At 43.7% G+C, this 20,485-nt stretch overlaps 1 protein-coding gene across 7 annotated transcripts in view; it reads left to right on the top strand.

Annotated features, from left to right (window-relative positions):
- The window catches only part of GLI3 (GLI family zinc finger 3), a 380,984-nt gene that overhangs the window by 186,908 nt on the left and 173,591 nt on the right, over positions 1-20,485 (top strand). For all 7 annotated transcript variants that reach the window (XM_069215944.1, XM_069215967.1, XM_069215953.1 and 4 more), the window contains one exon: positions 5,219-5,324. In XM_069215944.1, coding sequence (XP_069072045.1) covers positions 5,219-5,324 — 106 coding nt within the window. The remainder of the gene's footprint in view (positions 1-5,218; positions 5,325-20,485) is intronic.

Raw genomic sequence — 20,485 nt, 5'->3', positions numbered from 1 at the left:
TATTGATTGACACAAGGTCTTTTTCATTCCATAGGTTACTTTTCTGTTTCTCTCACTATTATTTTAATCACACAAACCTGAGTTGGTAGATTGTTCCACTAGCATTACAGCCCTCTTGCCGTGGACCACATATACTTGTTAAAGCCCTCTCTCTCTCTCTCTCGTAAATGCGGACCTGCAACTCGGGAAGATTATATTAAACAACCAGTAACTGAGATGCTTTTTCTTAAATTATTGCTGATATACTTTCTAATCCTTACTGAGCTGCCTACGATACTTTGAGATATGGAAACCCTCGTTTATAAGCAAAAACTTTTATTTTACTTGATATGTTACAAGTAACTTTCAGGAAGACAAAGAAATGTTGTTTTCACAACGACAATAGAAAAGTGTTAGAAATGCAGCTTAACAAATATTTGTCATAAATTGTATTATTCTAAATTATCAGTGAACTTTCGAAATCACATTTTCTTATATCCTTTTTTCCATAAACCACTCTACAAATGAGAAGACACTATTAACGTGGATGTGCATGCTGTTGGTTTACTGGGCAAAGGAGCCAACGCTCAGCATAAGCCATGATCCCCAAATGATAAATGGAGAAGTCGGGAAACAGAGCACATACAAGCATATTTTGCTGTCCTGCCATCTTTTACATAAGCTTAGTAAACTTCATGTTTGTAAATGACCAGTCACACGTGACAGTTGCCTCGTCTTTCTGGTATAAATAAACAAGACAAGATGAATTTACCTTAATGCGATGCTGAGCTATAAAACAGAGAGCGAGGAAATATGGCGACAGTCATGGATGTTTAAAGTACTGAGCATAGTGTCATTACAATTTGACTAATATTGAAGCCTCCTATTTGGGTCACACCTGCTCTAATGTTTCTTTGATAAATGTATTCTAGTGAAAATAAAATTGGCCCAATAACATATAATATGGGGAATAAGTGTACTTACAACAATTTGATACACACACTTATTATTGGAATGCAGAGCCCGCCTTCCTTTTTATTAGCACTGTGCGGTAACATTACCAATAAAATAATTGTTATTGGCTGATAGATTCTGTTCTATGTTAGTATCCGTATATATGTGTTATAAAACACACATGCTTGTACAACCTCTCAAGACGAGGCTTAGTTGGAATTTAAACTATGCTGCATAATCTGTGATATTTTTGGAATTTCACATCATGCTTATAATGCAGATTTTCAGAAATAACGCCGCAACCACACATTGCCCAATTATGCTGCTGTTTGTGGCAGAACTATAGAACTGGCGCATGGAAACAACACAAACATCCAGAACAGGAGCTGATGTTGTTAATGAAGGTGTGCTTTTCACACTATTTATACACACAAAATCCATGAGTCATGACATCTTATTTTGAGGTTACATTTCCGGTTTCCCTGCATACTCATTTGGGTAGCGTTCATTTACGCATTCCTTCCACATTCCCCAGTATTTGTCTACCTTTATTCAGCTAAACCATATGTGTTGAACTATGTTTTAGGCTCCCTAGATATTTTTTGTTGTTTGCTTTGCAATTTGCCTTCGCCACGCAAACTGAACACGTGATAGAAGTCTTGTCCGAAACACATTTCCCACAAAACGTATAATGAGATGAACAAATATAAAGTTTGGCTTACGTTTGCACGTTTTTGCTTTAACACACGACCTCGTTTGCATTTCGCTTTCGCTAGGCGAGCCCATCCTTTGGGAGGCGAAGCTTCGTAGCCTAGGTACGTACTTACGAGGCTATAGCCATTCACATTTTACTATTTAGCTGAGTTGGAGTGCAAAACATATCGGTGTTTAAATCACGCCTTTCTTTCTGGCGCTCGGATAATCTCTCCGAGGTTATCGCTTTGTTGCGCGCGCAGACGTGTGACGTGTTTGTGAAAGGGCTTTTGAAGTGCCGTTCCGCACGGCTGCTGCTCAGGGCTGAAGACACGAGCGTGTTTACAGAGGTTCCTTCGCCTCTCATAGTTCCCTTCAAGGGCTCGGATGCAAGTGCTAAACTGTTTGCCTTTCTAATGAAGTGACCTGTTTGTTTGCGGTATGGAGTAGCAAGTGTTTAAACAGAGCTCAGAGTAAACCCCGGAGTAGTTCAAATAAACGCCTCCTGCTGTCTGCTTTGTGAAGGGGGAAGGAAAACAGCTTAGCCACAGTTTACCTTTGGGAAGAGTAGTTAGAGGAATTGTTTAAATAATAATCCCGACAGAGCGGATGTTATTGAAGCCGTGTATGGCTGTGTGATAACTGCTGGGTGTACCAGGGCCTCCTTTGAGGGAAGGCCTCGTTCAATATTATTTGAACAACAGATGTTCTGCTAATGTAATGAATGTAAAAACGGCATTTTCGTTACTCAGCAATTTTTGTTAAATTATGTCAAGACAGTACGTCATTGTTGCATTTAGTTTTTTTAAAATGTGTTTTGCCTGTAAACAAGGGCATGCGCTATGATCACAAAGCTCTTTGACGATTCTGTGAACACGCTATACCTGTTTGTAAACGTATTCTTGAATTTACCGAGGCGTAGCTCAACCGGCTTACTCCTGAATTCCAGGAGCAGGGTTCGCATTAAGCATGGGCGAGAGGGCCCCTTGCCCAGGAGCACAGACCTCCAGTTGGGCGCTGGAGCTCCCTGCAGCTGTGTTCCTCAGACTTGGATCCAAAGAAAAGTGTTTAACACTTTTTCTGAGGGCTCCTGGCACCCTTGTCAGCAGTTTGTTTGTTTTTGTTTGTCATGGTGCTCCTTAATCTTGCACCCTCGACTTTCCTTCTTTTTCTCCTCCTAATTTTTCAATACATATACAATAAAGGAGGTCAAGTCGGAAGGGACACCAAATTTGGTTTTGCGCAGGTCGCTCCCTGAGCAAAGGGCAGCTCAGGCTAGGAGTTCTACTAAAGTAAGTTAAGGCAAATCTTTGAATATCAAACCCTCGTAATCCATTTCACGGAGGCAAACTTCAAGCAGTAAGAAGGAAAAGGCTCTTCTTTGAAAGTAATGGTGTTGGTATCTTGTGTCATTAGCCAGCCAACCTACATTGTAATGCCATAGCACCCCCAGATGGTCAGTATTACTCAATTGTCATAGTGGTTACTTGACATTTGTATAGTACAGTGCTGCAAGTACCTTGGAGCACTCAGCTTCATCTGATATGTTTTAAACCATATCATGTGTGTTTGGTTATTAATGTGTGTGTGTGCGTGGATGCAGTGCACTCAGTGTGAAAATAGTCTAGTGTTATGGGCAAGTTTATTTCTGATTATTTTGTATTCTGATGGTCACTATGCTTGCCCCTGAGAACTTTGCTGATGTGTGCATCTGTCCTTTTTTGACTTTTCCAGAATTTCTATATTGTTTCTTTAAAAAGGGGTATCACCTAACTTATATGGTGGCCTACATATTGTTTAGGCGTCCAAGGGGACAATCACTGATCACAAATCTTCATCATAAATGTTGACCCTTATGTAAAAGCTTAGGTGTGTTCACGAATGCTCCTTATGGACCTAGAAATGTAATTTCTTGTTTTGGTAATAGCCAGTGCTTCTGCCATGTAGTTCTACTTGTAGGAGAAAAGGTAGAGCTAGGCATAAGAAATGTTCCCAAAATGATGTCAGTGTTCGTCCAGATGCAGGTACTGCAGGGGCCTAGGGGGGTTATTTGCTTGATTAACTGGGTTCAGGCGCAACATACCTTCCATTTGTCTGCCCAGGGCCTCTGGATCTGCAGGAGAAAACATCTGCAGGATCCTGAACATGAATCCATGCCGTGGGCCACCAGATCCTGTATTAATCGGTTAATCTGAACTAAAACGAAGAGCCAGAGTTTCATGCCGACGATCATTTTTGTCTGTTGCACATAGTGTAGATTCACTATGGTAAGAGCAGAAATTCCGTACTGATTCTGTGGCACCAAAATAAGCCTAGACATGTCAAAGAAACATTGGCACACAAAGACAAAACACTTACAATGCTGGATGCAGACCAGTAGAGTGAGCCATATTACAGTAAGTGCACTAATCTCAGAGTATGCATGTTTACATGCTTGCACTGGGAACATCACATTAGAGAAAAACAGACCAGGCCTTTGAAGCGGCTGGTCACCCTTTCACTTCTAAAGATGGCTTTCTGGTCTCGTGTTTGAAAGATGGGAGAGAAGAGGGCAGATTGGTGCAGTAAGTGACTGCAAGCACCTGTTGATGGCTACGTGTAGGACACTAGCGGTACCCTTTGAAGGGGCACCCTAGGAATGCACTGACTGTGCTCCTCCTCTACATTGCATACCATATGTGCACCTCCTGGTGGTATATTTGCCTCTACATGGGAGCAAAGGCAAGTCACCTACCAGAGTTGATTTTTTTCTCAATTGTAATTTTTCGCAGTAACTTTAAAAGTAATTGGTATCACCTTGGCATCTGAAAAAAGAAGGAAGACTGATTTTTTTTGATAGTTTAGGAATTCTTTCATACAATATCTGGCATACAATCATTAAAGCGGTCAGACCAATTTCAAAAGGCTGAAATCCTGCTGCAAACAGTGATTTCAGCTGGCAAAAGAGTGGTCTCATTTTAAGTACTGCAGTAACATTGAGTAGGGTCAAAAAGTGACTAAATATGATTTCAAAGCATGCATTCTGCACAGACTGTTACATTGTTCCTCATATTTAACTTTGCTAATAACATTTTGCAGATTAGACATCCAGGCCATAATACTGCTCGGAATAGCAAGATCCCCACCTCACCCCACTCCCCTTCCCCACCCCCTCCCAACAATACGAGGGGACAATTTGTAATAATGTGCAATATTTCCCCTCTCTCCTACATTATTGGTAATCCACTTGCGACTTAAACGGGGTTTACACCTGTTTTTTATGAGCTATTAGTGATGAAGCCATCAGTGTTTCAGACAATTTATAAAAGATGAATGTCATTTGTTTTTCTACCAACATTTCAAGAAATAAAAATCAGAAGAAAACACTTAAAAATGAAAATGTTTACTACTGAGACAAATTTGCTTGTCCGTGTTTCCGCTGTGAGTAATAGTTGTTTAATGGCACCTGTTAAGTGTGTTCTTTTGTCCTATGAGTATTTACTGCAGTAATTTGCTGATTAGTGTATAAAAAATTATTTAAATACATGCTCCTAATAGTGGTGTGAAGTGAGTTTTTCTCCTGTTCATTGTATATTTTTATTTTCTGTTTCAGATCCTCCACCCTTTTTCCCCGCCTTCCATCCTCCAGTGCCAATTGACGCACGACATCACGAGGGACGATACCATTATGAGCCCACACCTATTCCTCCTCTGCACATGTACGTACTCAATTTAATTCATCATGCTTATTCAACTAAAACTAGAACAGGAGATTCACATTTTATTGTTTTGAATGCTGGAACAATTGTTTAAAATGTTTTAAAAAATCATGGTTATAAACGTATTCATAGGATCCTGATGCCCCCAGCTGGCCACAGCCGCTGCACAACCCCAGCGAAACACCAACAAAGACAGATCGGGATTTAGAGTGGAGGAGTTTATTACAGAATTAAGCATAGCACTCCAAAAACATTGGGCAGATTCCTAAAATGCAGTAACGCATTATCAAAAATGTTATCGAAATTCATAATGGACATAAGCAAATCAGTCCTAGAGATAATCACATACATCAGATAAATCAGACAGCAAAACTTCAGTTAGGCAATAAATCATACAGAGCAATAGATGGCTTGTTACCGCCCACAACACCAGGAACCTTCATCCTTCCTAAACGCCATTGGACCGCACAGGGGCAACCACACCTCACCTGTATCCGTGGGGGGCGGTCCCCAACACCTCACCAATCCTTGTTGTAATGGTCAGGGTTCTGCCACCCAAACGGCAAGCTGCCATGGGGCTGCGACGTGATGGCCAGGGCCATAAACCCTGTGCCCATCCCAGTGATCTGGGCACCGTAGCCCCTAAGCTGGTGTGTACATCCGCTGGTTGGTTCAGGATTGCTGGACCCTATCCTTGGTGTTGTCAAAGGGACCCTGCTTTGCGGACTTCTCTGTTGCTTAAGGGTGAATTTAGTATCTCACATCCCGCTACTTCAGATTATAGGGATAGGTGGGTGGGAGATATCAAAAACCTCCACCCGCCGACACCACCTGCTCAAGGAAAAAGGCCGAGGTCTGGGGTAGGAGCACCTAAATACCCCTTAGCAGGTGCGGCGGCAGCGGGCTGAAGTCACACATCTTTTGCACAACTCCTGACTTCCTTCCATCCCCTCATTTAATGAGGGGAAAGGGCAGAAATTTGTGGTCAGCACAACGTTAGGATGGCGCCAAGACCCGGGCTATGGAGTTCCTGGATCCTAAACGCTGCACCACCCCAATTGCGGTGGTGCTGTGTCATCGGACCCGGATGACCCAATTGGCCCTAGTCCCAGCACAACCCTAACGAAACACCAATAAAGACAGAACGGGTTTTGGATTGGAGGAGTTTGTTACAGAATTGAGCTAGGCACTCCAAAAACACTCGGCAGATTCATAAAATTAAATAAGACATATTCAAAAATGTTATCGAAATTTATAATGATCATAAGCAAATCAGATCTGGGGATAATCAGATAAATCACACAGAGAAACTTCAGTCAGGCAATAAATCATACAGAGAAATACATGACTTGTTACTGGCCACAGCACCAGAAACCTCCAGCTTTCCTGAATACCATTGGACCACACAGGTGCAACCATACCTCACCTGTATCCGTGGGGGGTGGTCACCAACACCTTACGGTCCCTTGTCCTCATGGTCAGGGTTCCGCCCCCCAAACACCGAGCTTCCATGGGGCTGCAACGGGATGGCCAGGAGCAGGAGCCCCGTGCCCACCCAAGTGATCTGGGAACCCTAGCCCCCAAGCTAGTGTGTACATCCGCCGGTTGGTTCAGGACTGCTGGACCCTACCCTTGGTGTTGTACAGTGGACCCTGCTGTTGCTTAGGGGTTAATTTAGTATCTCAGATCCTGCCACGAGGGTGACCAGGCATCAAAAGGACTTTTGCCCTCCCCACCCCTAAAGATACTCTGTGCAAAGGTCCAAATATTTGCAATAAAACTGTCTGTCCCAGCATCCCATAGAAGCACCCCATCTTTGTGGAACATGTTCTCGCCCTTTACCAGATCTGTGTGGGATATTCCTGATGCGTCCCGGGCCAGGGCATAGCCTAGCCAGTTCCGAGTTCAAGTGTCACACCGACACATTCATTGTCCAAGACGTTATGTCACTTCTCCAGTAGCAGTGCAGTGCCATGTGAGACCATGCTATGGACCAGGAAGTCCTTTGAGAGTTGAGCGATTTCTCTCAAAATTGCCTCCCTTAGGGCTTTGGACATATGTACACCAAGTCATTACCTCCTAGATGCATAATGATGGGGTCCAGGAACTGGAGTCCCTCGCAGCTTTGTGCCATGCGCAGGCCACCGATCGCACAATACCGAAAGGACACATCACGTAGCAGCGCTAGCTTGGGCTTATGGAGCTGTTGCAACCTGTAGGCCGCTGGCCAGGCAAAAGAGTGACCAAGAACCCCCACTACAGAAGACGGCATTCTACTGAAACAGAAAACACACCAGCGTGAGCACACAATCAACAAGGGAAAATAAGTCATTGCAAGTCAGGGCGAATGCAATGTTTGTAAGACATTGATGACCACCACCCTATTGTTTTCACCTGCTCAGGTGACATACCTGCACCCGCAGCTACCGTGGCTGCCCCTATTCGAAATGAATGTGAAGAATAGCCAACCGGATCGACTCCAGCTGCCCCCAGGGCAGTGAACAGAACTGCTGAGGACTGGTAACGTGACAAACAGTCCCCGTTCGCATGAAGGAACAATTCCAGTGCACCTGTAGCTGGCTGGACTGTTAAGTAAGACCCAAGCGGGCCACCAGGGCACAACAGGGAGCCCAGTGCTGCCCTAAGTTTGACTGCTACCCCTTTCCTCTCTTGATCAGTTTTGGACTTTCTTAACCGAATCAGTAACCAGTTAGGCCCCAACCGGACGTCTGCCCACTGCAACCCCCCCCATTAAATTTGTCTTGGACGATCCTACCAATTCACCCACGCGAAAGGCACCATAAAAGGCTACAGTAAATGTTGCAGTAAATCGAGTCACCTTGAATGGGGAAGCACAAACCCTGTGGCGGTTGGACAGGAGGAGACCTAGCATATGCACCTTAAGGGGGCGTCTGCTATCCATCTTATTGCCCTCAAGGTGTGCCCAGCCAGCTACTGCTCTTTTAATGATGAAGGAATTTATTAAGCCCTCCTTGCCGCGCAATTTCCCAAAAAATCCAATGGCGGCAAGGTGGACCCTCACATAGGATACCGGCTTGCCCTGGTCTTTAAGGTTACCCAAAAACAAGCAAATGGCCCCAGTCGAGAACATGTCTGAGACTCTGTGTGGGTGCAGAAATAATCCATATTGTGTAAATTCCTTTCCTTAAGACCCCCGTGTGTGCTTTGCTAGTGATGCTGCCACTAAGTCCGGCAGGGTGGGACTCCAATCCTCCACAGATATGCTGGGAACTCTGGCATCTTCTCTGCTGACCTTGTGTAGTGCTCCCAGAACCCCTCCATCATGGAGCGAGATAAGGCATCAGCAGCATTATTATGAACACCAGCAACATGCCTGGCACGTAATACATAATGTTAAACTTTAAACACAACAGGACCAAATGTTTCAGCAGTCTTAAACAAACCTACATGAGGCTCCCTGCCTGTTGATGTCTTCAACTACTGCCATATTTTCGGACCAAAAAAATGACAGATTTGTCCTTGGAACACCATTGCCCATACAGTCACTGCATCAACAATGGGGACCAACTCTTAAAAAACAATATTCCTTGTGATGCCGCTGTCATGCCAGGCCACCGGACAGTGCCCCCTGCACCATTCTGAGCCCAATATAGTTCCAAACCCTGTACTGCCTGCAGCATCAATGAAAATACCCAAAGTAGAACTGGATACTGGAAGATAAGGCCATATGGCGGCACCATTAAAATGTTGCAGGAAGGAGGACCAAATCTGCAAGTCCTCCTTAACTTCAGAAGAGAGCCGAGTGTGATGATGCTTTTCATTAAGGCCTGTCATCGCCCTAGCTATGGACCGAGAAAATGTGCCAGCCATGGTAATAATCCTGAGAGCAAAGTTTAGCTGACCCACCAGAACCTGAAGCTGATGTAAAGTGACTTTCTTAAGTGCTAACACTGTGTCAATTGACTACCTAAATGCCAATACTTTATCAAATGGGAGGTGGCACTCACCAGCAACTATATCTATTTTAATGCCAAGGAACGTCAGGCAAGTTAAAGTGCCCACTGTCTTCTCATGGGCTATGGGAACCCCCAGTTATTCAAACATAGTAGTCAATGCCCTCAAGGCCCACAAACACCTTCCCAAATCCTGGGGGGCCGAAGACTAGAAAATCATCAAGGTAGTGGATCACTTCTTTATGGGCTGTGCGTATGGTGAATATCCACTGTAACAGAGAGCTGAACTGTTCAAAGTATGTGCAGGACATACTATACCCCATTGGCATGCATTTATTATAACAATAGGAACCTGCAAATTGGAACCCCAAATGGGTTAATTGTCAGGGTGCACTGGGAGTAACCAAAAGGCAGATTCTATGTCGGTCTTCGCTAGGAGGGTCCCCCGCCACAGATTACATAGCCTCACAAGTTCCTGGTCTACTGATGCATAACGCACCGAACATAGCTGAGGATCGATTGCCTCGTTCACCGAGTAACACCTGTGAGCAGAAAGATTATGAATCAGCCTAAATTGCCCAGGTTCCTTTTTGGGAACCACTCCAAGTGGTGAACAAACAAACCTTACCAAAGGAGGTGTGGGAAAAGGGCCGGCTACTGTACCTAATGACCTCTGCTTTTCAATCTTCCTGACTACTATCTCTTAATGGGTGTGGACTGACAACAGATTACTGCAGTGAGGAATGGGGGTTACACTGAGGGCAGGGATCCTGAAACAAGAAGAGAAAGCCAGATACTGTAACTCCTCCATTGTCTTTGTTGGGATAGGAATGCAACCACGGGATAAGTCTTGAGATTTGGACTGGGGTGGGCAAAACATGTTTAGCTTGAGGGTTTAATCCCGTCCTTACCTTTTTCTTTGGATTTTATGTTGCATTTGAACTTGGGGTGGGATGTGTGCCCACAAAAGGTTCAACTATGCTTGTACCTGCAGGACCCTGCTGGGCGCAAGCACACCTTTCTATTAAAGGCCCAACAAGAGCCCTTCCTGTCAAGGGGGTGGGGGTTTACATTGGATTGGTTTGAAGGACCCCCCTGGACAACCACCCCGGAGGCAGGCAGCTGAGATATAGTAGGAGGCACAGCAGGGGTAGTAGCTTCAAATGCTCCCAGGGGGTGGGTTTCTGTACTGACTCAGCACCTTCTCTGCAAGAAGGGCATAGGACTGCTTCCTAGTCCTGCGCTTGACTGGTGGGAAAGTAGCACAGGGAGGCACATGAGACCGTCTAGGGGGGTCACCTATGACCCTGGATTCCTCCCTTTCAGACTTGGACCCAGAGCTTTTGGAACCTCCCTCATCCCCCAGTTTAGCCAACACCAGTTTCAGCAACTGGGACAATTCAGGGTCCTTGCCTTTCCTCTTGCCTACACAACTTTTCCCTGAAGCCATGACCCAGAACAAGGTAACTGAAGTATCCTGAATGAGTAACGAATCAAAGAGCCCCTGACACAAGCAAAATAGGTATGTAGCAACCAGACAGCAAAACGGTCTCCCCACACTTACCCCGCAGTTCTCTGGTCCAAGTACCTAGGCCACAGCTGGAGCCAACGTCAATAGCAGCTGGTAAAAGGACCTGGACAGCCTCGCTAAGGCCAGAAAGGTGGGGCAGGGATAACGCTACCAGGGCATGGAGATGGGTAAGTAATAAGGTAAAACCTATGGAGAAATTAAAGGAGGGGAATATTTACAGACACACCCGGAATAGAACTCCCACCTCTTAGTATGAGGTTTTGTGACCATTACCATTAGACTAAAGCTGATGGTGTGCCTGGTGCGGTAAGAGAACGCCTTTAAGGGGCGAATGTGCCCAGGATCACACTTTTGACTAACTGGAGAAAAGATGAGCTTTTGGGAGATTGCTACCTGTGGTGGGTCTTGAACCCGTGCACTAAGAGGACCTCTGACACCAAGTACATGTGAGCTTGTCTCTGCGCTACCACACCCGCATCTCTCCCAGCTCTACCAGGGTACCATCCCTACAGTATCAAGTATGGAAGCCCCTCCGCCTTGCACTTGCACCAGGCAGAAGACTATCAGTGGCACCGCTTGCCTACTGTGAGCGGTGCAGGAAGATTGGAAAGAGGGAAAACCCCGGTGCCAAGGCGACATGGGCGCCTGAAGAGGAGGCTGCACAGAGTGACACGGGCACTTGGGGATGCCTGTCGCGGGCACTGCAGTCAGGACAGAAACAGGGGTGACAAAGGCACCCGATCCTTATTGTCCAAAGGTATGCCAGAAGAAAAGACGATGAAAATCTCTGCCTGCTGACGCCACGCGCTCAAGGAAAAAAGGACGAGGTCTGGGGTAGGGGCACCTAAATACCCCTTAGCAGGTGCGGCGGGAGGAAGTGACGCACCTCTTACGTGACTCTCTACTTCCTTCCGCCCCCTCGTCTTGCGAAACGAGAGGGCAGAAGTGTGTGGCCAGCACACCGCTAGGATGGCGCCAAGGCCTGGATCCTAAACGCCACACCTCCCCAACTGGGGTGGTACTCTTTCAGATGCTATGGTCATGGCATGGCCATGTAAGGATATGAGAATCTGGATAGCCCTAGCACTTTCTAATACAACCTGTGTCCAAAAGTAATTTCATCGATGGACCGTTTTCAGTCCTGGAGGTGACTAGGTGCAGGAGTGTGCCAGAGGTGCTAAATAAGAAAGCACATGTGCTGACATTGAGCAAAACTAATAAAAATGGAAAAACGACTAGTGTAATGTCGGATTTTCCAATGTGATGGTTTCCATTTGTCAAATAATTACCTCGATAACTTATTCAGTCACCCACTTGGCGACAAACTCACTCAAATAATAACATTAATCTGTACTATGTTTCCTACTTTTTGAACATTCTCAAGTGGCACTACCTCAATAAATCAGCATCTCCTTGGATAGTTAACTAGATCAACTGCGCCTTGTTGTAAATGTGGTTACACACACATTTTGTATTATTTTTCAATGTACCATCCCAAGTTGGGCATTTGCCATATTGGAAAAGTAAATTAAAAAAACAAAAAATGATTGTTGCAGAATGACCTATGTATGCCTGTGCAAGATGTCAGTTGGGCACATACAGTTCATCACACTGGGCCACCATTATGTTATGACTGTTGAGCATCAGCAATAAGCATTTTTTCCCTTTTGCCAATGCTGAAAAATATCGTCAAAAACTATGGCAAAGCAACAATACAAGACTGGTGGTGTTTGCCAATGTTTATTGAATTGACAATCAGAGCTAGACGAGTAGACCTTGGCTAAGGAACGTGGTGTGCCCCACTAGTGGGAATATTCCGCTGCCAGGCAGGTGGGTGTCATGTGTATGGACCATGTGCTGCATTAGAATCCCACTGCCTCAGTTTGCTAGAATGTCATCGTTCTCATGATTATAGTGTTAGAGGAATGATGGGGGATAATGACAAAGATTAAACTCCTGTCAAAAGGATTGGCCGCTTTGAGGCCTCCATTTTGCTCTCTGGTTTAATTCCTTCCTATGCTTCACTGATATGCCAGCAAGAATCACACCAATGGACAATAAATTGTCAATAATGCTAACTGGTTGAGAGGGCTGAAAATGTTCTCCCCGTTCTTTCGTCACCCACATTTATCATCTGTTAAAAATTATATTGCCTATCCTGACTGGGTATATTGCTATGAGGATCAAAATGTTTTACGTGTTTTACAGCATTCCAGAATTGCCAATCAGGCATTCAAATCCACATGCGTGTCCACCTCGGAATGATTTACAAAGCAGTTTCTTCACGATAGAGGCCTGTAAAACTGAGTGTGTGGCATGTGATGTGCTGCGAGAGGCAATGATGCCCTGGTAGTGGGGTCTGCGAAGCTCCCAGGAGGATTTTTTTTTTTATAAGAAAAAGGCGTTTGCAAAAGGAAAACGATAGTTTTATTTAAAAAGAAAAAAAAGTACACACCTGTAGTGTATTGTCCTGAAGGGGAGTACTCTTCCGCAATGTGCACATTTTGCGCAAGCAGCTTGCCCTCACTTAGGGCCAGATGTAGCAAGCAGTTTTGCCCATTCTCTGTCTATGGGAAAATGTGTTCATACATATGGCCCTTAGTGAGCTAACACAATGGCTGATGTGGGCTGAACCTCTGTCCTGCGTTGTATGATGAGATGATGGAAGAAAAATGTGAACAACACTACTTCAGACTGTTGGATGAAGAGGGCTAGCAGTATCTGTGTATATGTATGCACCTGTTAAGTTGTTTTTGGACAAAACAAAAGGTCCTGGCCCATACAGTACCTAATAATTACAGAGTTTGACCACTTTTCCTGTGCAGCTTATCTGATATAACTTATCTAACTGTGGGCATTTAAATAATTGTGGCTGAGCTGGCCACCACAACGATTCCTTCAGTGTCCGTGAGCCAGACGACCTTAGGCTATGGGTCCAATTCATTAGCCGTTTACGCGGCTTTAGAGCACAACTCACCCATGGAAGAGATAGCGTATGTGAGCATTCCATTGTTATTATTGTAGAGGTGATAATTCTTAGCAAAGGTCCTTACATTTACCGGGTTTATCACACTGAGTACAAGCAAATCCTCCTACTATTGAATAACATAAATATTAGTCCTATACATATTATGCTACTGTAACTTTTTGAGCCACTGAAGCAAAACTTTATTACTGAACAATCATTGGAATGAAATTTTGTTTCACAATTTTCGGGGTCCTCTTGTATGCCCACATTTCATTAAGCTACTGCCTTTTCCAACGGCCTTCTCTGTAGTGAAATGTACAGTGCATTTTATGACCCGTTCTTGTGTGCACCCACATGCTTTCAGTGATTTTGACAGCGTCACTGAGACAAAATGGCGTCTGTGATATAGCACTTGGTTTACATAAAGATAAAAGAAAAGAAAATAACTAATGATAACATTCGAAAGAAATGAAAAATAAATAGGTAGGCGCATCAATCTTATCTCATCTGGAACGATTGAATTGCAAAATAGTATATATGCAGTGATAACAGACTTCATTCATACGTTGAGGTCACAAATACGATGAATGGCTTCTGAACTGGAGCCAGAGGGAGGTGTTCTCACTCTCTCACAAAAAAACCTATTACATATGTTTAGTCATATGTAATAATTACACATCAGTTTGAGACAATAAAGAAAGGAAAACACAAGACTCCCTGGAATAATAATGCTAGTTATTTTCTTGGCAGACTGCAGCACCGTGGCTATTAGCTTGAGTTCTGTAATTACACATGCGCTGAAGAAAAATGAAGTGGTGTGAAAACAAGCCTTCCGCTTGTGAACAGAATTAATTGATATTAACACTCCTAACTACATGCCCGAGTACTCATATAATGATGAAATGATGTGTTTGGATCAGTTTTCCATTACCGGGTTGTAATTTCTGGGCAAATTTGCCTGGGGGCTTCTATATATCTATGCTGTAGTCTCTAGCAGACATTCGAAAGCAGGGTATATATGTACGTAGAAATTACTCAGTCATTGCATTGGTTTTCAGCTCAATGGATGCAATTGCATACGTTCTTTCCAAATTATTTTACCATTGTCCATCGCTGAAGGTCTAATTCCAAGATGTTTATAAATGGTTCTTCCCCTTACATAAACAGGCCCCATCAAGGCATCAACAATGTGGACAAGGATTAAATTAAGACCTGGTACAATGAAAAATGTACTGTATTAGTTATTTGACACTTAATTTGGTTCTGTATGAACAGAAGAAATCACAAGCAAATCCGCCTTTGGTTTATCCAAACACTGTTTATTAGATGTTAAAATTGACATAATTACAGCTTTCCTCCATCCCTTTATGATTGTGTTTTGACTGGGTTTTTCATGAAAAGAAAAATATGTTGAAGGCACTTCTAGTATAACATGCATATCGTGTTAGATATGTTTAAATATGCACCATTAATATTTTACTCTTCAGTTTTGGTACAAAAATTAGAACCCCTGCTCTCTAATATTCTATACATTATTGCATGTTACCAATTATATTCTTGTAAATCGGTATTCCTTTACGAGTTTCTACCTAAAACTTTGCGTCATACTTTAAGAATAAAGGATTCACCAATAAAATATCACCTAACAATAGTTCAATTATTCCTGAAACGCATAGCAATAGGACACTATTTGCTTTTCTTCATGTGACACAGCACTGCGTACAAATGTGTTTGTACAGCACAATCAATCAATCAATAGTTTATTCGGTCCAAATTTAGGCCATTTTTAAAAGTAAACATACATACATAGAAATAAAAACCATAAACCAATGTATAGTAAAAGAAAGGATAAAAAGGGGTCGTATAGCTAAAATATTTCCATAAATAGTTGAAAAAAGAAGAATACTCAGGGTGGTCTCCGGATCTTGCCCTGTACATAATGCTGGACACTAAAATAATACTAATCAATTATTAAAAAGATAAAAACTGTTCTAGAACCAATCTAATCGATTATTAAAAAGATAAAAACTGTTCTAAGACCAATCACTATATAAAATCAGACATTAAAACTCCAGAAAATAGCACAGATTAAAAAAAAAGAAAGTTAAGAGGTCGGGCCATAAGGAATGGTACCCATGATTGGTCAGTTCTATTAAATAGATTGGTCAGAATAGGATATAACTTAGCATTTATAAAGTTATATAGTTGTGGTAACCCACTAAACAGCATACTCGGGGATACAATCTAATATCCATGATAGGTCTCGGTTTTCGTTAGAGTCCCAGACTAATATGATCGAATGCTGGTTTACTGGCTGCTAGACCGCTCTTCAACTGATGGATTGGGATCTGAAATAATCCTGCTGCGAATTTTCCATGCTGCTGCCAAATATTTGGAAACAGAGCACACTGTCAGTATGGAAGTATCATATTTACATATTCTGAGTACACTATTGCGAGATGGCGAGGGCAGTGTTCTGCACAGAGGGGTAATCCACTTCCCTCGAGGACATTTATACAGAGGGCAAAAAAATAGAACGTGTTCATAAGTTTCCTTACATAGGTGACAGTTTATACATTTGTCCGATGGAGAACTGTTAGTCGACCAGCCGGCCGTGAAACTGTTGACTGCCAATGTTCCGTACCTAAGTTGGAGTAATAAGGAGCGAGCGTGGGCTGGTATAGGGAGGTCCAGGAAGCTTTCAGACAGAGGAACATGCTTTACCAGCAGGAACTCTGCTGTCAGCCGACCTGAACTATTTGAGCCGAGGGATTCCTCATAGATCTTTTCCCAATAGTGGTCTTTGATCAGGCGTTTAGCATTGCCAGGAATCATCTCGGGATTCTCCCAATAATGGGATAGACTCAGTTTGGTCCATGCTGCTTTCATCTCCCTAAGCCACCGTACTTTTTCCCATCCATGACGAGGTGGCAGTAGTTCTTTAACTGCTGCCCTGTAGGGTTCGAGTTCATCCGTTTTCCATAGTCTGACCCAGTACAGGAGTGGTCTTAGATATGCTATGTCTTTGATACTGTGTAGACCCAGGTCCAGTCTGAGGGGGAGCATTGGTGTGCCCCTCCCCAGTCTGGCTATGTGTCTGAAGAAGTTATTTTCTTTGGTTTGAAGAGTATCCATTTGTCTGTGGGATCCCCAAAGTTCTGCTCCATACAGGGCCGCAGCACGGATTTGTACTTTGTATATTTCAGAGATGAGGATCAGAGGGGGGCTTGTTGCGGTGCTAGCTTTACGTCCTATTACTCCACATCTTTGGCTGATTGTTAATGCCCCTTTCCTTATAGCTGGATCCCAACCGCCCTTGTCAGATAGTCTGATGCCCAGATAATCATATTCCGTTACTCTCTCCACAAGGATTGAATCCATCTTTGTGTTTGCGCTGAGCTTCTTTTTCCTGGCGCTGTATATCATGAGTTTGGTTTTCTTAAGATTAATGTCTAACCCAAAGTCTCTGCAGTATGCACCGAACTGGTTGACCAGATTTTGTATTCCCATAGATGATTTAGACAGAAGAATAGTGTCGTCTGCATAGAGTAAGCAAGGGACTTTGGTTCCAGCCTGCATGGGGGAGTCATTTGTGCAATTTACTAAGTACTTGATACAGTTATTAATATATAAAAGAAAAAGAGTTGGGGCCAACACACACCCCTGTCTGACTCCTCTCTCGATAGCCACTGGTTCAGTAAGATCACCATTCTTGCCATTCCTAATTTGGGCATAGGTATTCTCATGTAGTCGGGCGATAAGTTTCAAAAGGCCATGCGGGACACCCATGTTGGCTAGTGTCAGCCATAACTGATTTCTAGGGACCAGATCAAACGCGGCTCTAAGATCGATAAAAACTACATAAAGGTTACCCCCTCCTACTTCTACAGTATTCCATTTTATTGTTAGAAATCTTAGTACTTGATCTATGGTACTGATTGCTGGTCTAAACCCTGCTTGTAAATCAGAAATGGCATTGTTTTCCAAAATCCATTCCTCTAGACAAGACAAAGTTTGCTTTGCAAAATTTTTTTGGAAGTTGTCGAGTAAGGAGATTGGGCGATAGTTAGCAGGGTTAGAGGGGTTGCCTTTCTTAAAAATGGGAACTATCTCTGCTCCTAACCAGGAGCTCGGAACAGGTGCTCCTGCAGCTATCACATTAGAGATGAGGTTTAAATATGGAGCCCAAACATCTGGGTCAGTCTTGTAGAGATCACCTGGTATTTTGTCAAGGCCGGGGGCCTTTCCCCATTTAAGTGAGACAATCGCAGCCTTGGTTTCTGCCAGGGAAAATTCAATTTTGGGGGTCTCAGTGGTCATGATGTGGGTCAGTTCCCTGGCGGTGGCACCAATGGTCCCAAGATATAATCGGGAAAAATGATCGGTCCACTCTACAGGGAGTATTGAGGCGCCAGGCAAACAGTTAGGTTCATCGCTGGCATCAGCCACCAATTTCCAAAATTTAGAGGTGTCGTTTATTTTAGCAGATTCCAGAAGGGAGACCCATCTTGATTCGTCCCATTTCCTACGGGCTCTAGCTTGTTCCTGTTTATAGGCTTTCCTAGTTTCCCTTATAAAGTCTATCTGACCTCCTCTTAGAGCTCTCAGCAATTTGTGCTGTGCTTCTCTACATGCGGCGTTGAACCATCTTGCATTACATTTCTTTTTAGGTTCTCTCACCGACTCTTTGGTAAATAGATTTTTTAAGGAGTTAAAAAATTGTGTGTGGGCTGCTATAAGCCCACCACTATCTTCTGGAAATTGAGATATATGGTCCACATGATCTGCCAGCTGCCTATACGCCGTTGTCAAAATGGTTGTGTCAGTGTTCAGGGATTCCCATCTAACATTACGTCTATTGTTGGACAGTGCGAGCTGTTGTCCGTAGGTCTTGGGACAAGAGACTTCAGGAAGGGGTAGTAAATTCCTAAGAGATAAAATCAGTGGTTCGTGGTCACTTTCCTCATGTTCTACAATGTTCATGTCGACCATATGGCCCCACAAGCGGATATCGAGCAAGATATAATCTATTTGGCTCTTCTGTGACCCGCGCCTAAATGTAGGGTGGAGATTAGGGTCCGAACGGGAGCGACCATTACAGGCCCGCAAGCCATGTGCCAGTGTAATGTCCATGACCTGGTGAGATAATCTATTAATTTTTGGTCTTTTTCTTGACACCAGCTGGGGAATACCCCAATAAGCGTCTTCATCTTTATATAATTCCTGGGCCAGCGAGTAGGGTTCAAAAGTGGCATTAAAATCTCCAGCAATGAGAATAAAATGAGAAGGTGATTTATAAGTAAGAAAACTATCCAAAATAGTCAGTGCGTCGGACTCATACTTGCTGCCCAGACTCCTATTGTAAATATTAATTATTAAAAATGGTTTCTCTCTAAGGGATGGTATTAATAAACCCATTAAATCAGGGCAGCCCAAGTCAATTATTTCAATCCGACATTTAAAAGAGCAACTGAGCCATATTAGCAGGCCGCCTGAGGGCCTCCCTGAATTCGTCTTAATTGCTGGGACCCAGTAGCTTTTATAGCCAATTCTATATTTGGGTTCCAGTGCCCATGTTTCTTGGAAAAGACATAGATTGTGTTCGTCTATAAATTTGCCCCATTCAGGGTTATTCATTTTGTTCTCCAAGCCTGCAATATTCCAACTAAGGATGGTAACTAGGCCGTCTATTTTGTCATGGGGAGCTTCAGCCACAGAGTTCTCTCTTGGAGATCGGGTACCGTGGGGAAATTTTATACCCTTTTCAATCGAATTTGGAATTCCTACTACGTTAATGCCCGGGGTGTTTCTTGCCCCATCTGAATCGGAGAGTAACCTGAGCTGTTCGGATGCCTGGAGTGGGGGCGGGTCTCTGTGTTTGCTACAATCTGGTAAGTCTGTGACTAAGTTAATCTCAGTCACCATACGCTCCTTGTCTGCACCCCCGATAAGGATTTCAGAACTCTTGGATGGATCTAACTGAGCAAGTGCGGGAATTGGGATAGGGTCACTAGTGTCGATGGTAAAAGTATGTTCAGCCGCATGATTGTTTTGCCCAACTTCATAAGTTTCAATTTTCCCAGCTATAGGAGACTTTTTATCCCGGTTGTTTGGGCCTTGGGAGTAGGGTAAACTGTACATAGTGCTTACTTTTAGTCAGTCGTTTTCAGAAAGTGTGGGCGAAGAAGCATTGCAACTTGGCCGAAAATCAGGTGACGTCTGTGCCCTAGAAGGACCTCTGGGTGAGATTGTCACCCCCTTAGTGCTTGGTACAGCTATATGAGGGTAGAAAGCCTGGAGCCTACAGAGTGAGATTACCCCCCCTAGGGGGTTAGAATGACACACATTTAGAGAAAGCTGTTGGACAAGGGAAGGTGTATCAAAATTAATAACGATACAATCCCCTGTACCAGGGTTTTTGAGTGGGCCCACCCAACCCACCCTCCTCACCATCAGTATTGAGGGTATCATATGAAAGGCGAATCTAGCGTGTCTGTGTAACCAATGGATGACCTTGTTTTTCAGTTCTGTGAATGATTCGGAAATGTTGGACTTGAGCTTAGGAACATTCGTAATAACTAGTACATAGGGGCAAGCTTCCGGTGGTAGATGTAAAGTTCTCAGGTTAGTTCCTGGATCCCTACACGTCTGGTCTGCTGGAATATTGGAATGGTTCCTGTGCAGTTTAGCGCCCATGTTTATGGAAGAGGCAATTTCACCTGGCCGC

This window comes from Pleurodeles waltl, chromosome 2_1 (assembly GCF_031143425.1).
Source record: "Pleurodeles waltl isolate 20211129_DDA chromosome 2_1, aPleWal1.hap1.20221129, whole genome shotgun sequence".
NCBI classification, from domain to species: Eukaryota; Metazoa; Chordata; class Amphibia; order Caudata; family Salamandridae; genus Pleurodeles; species Pleurodeles waltl.
This window is presented reverse-complemented; position numbering and strand designations above follow the sequence as displayed.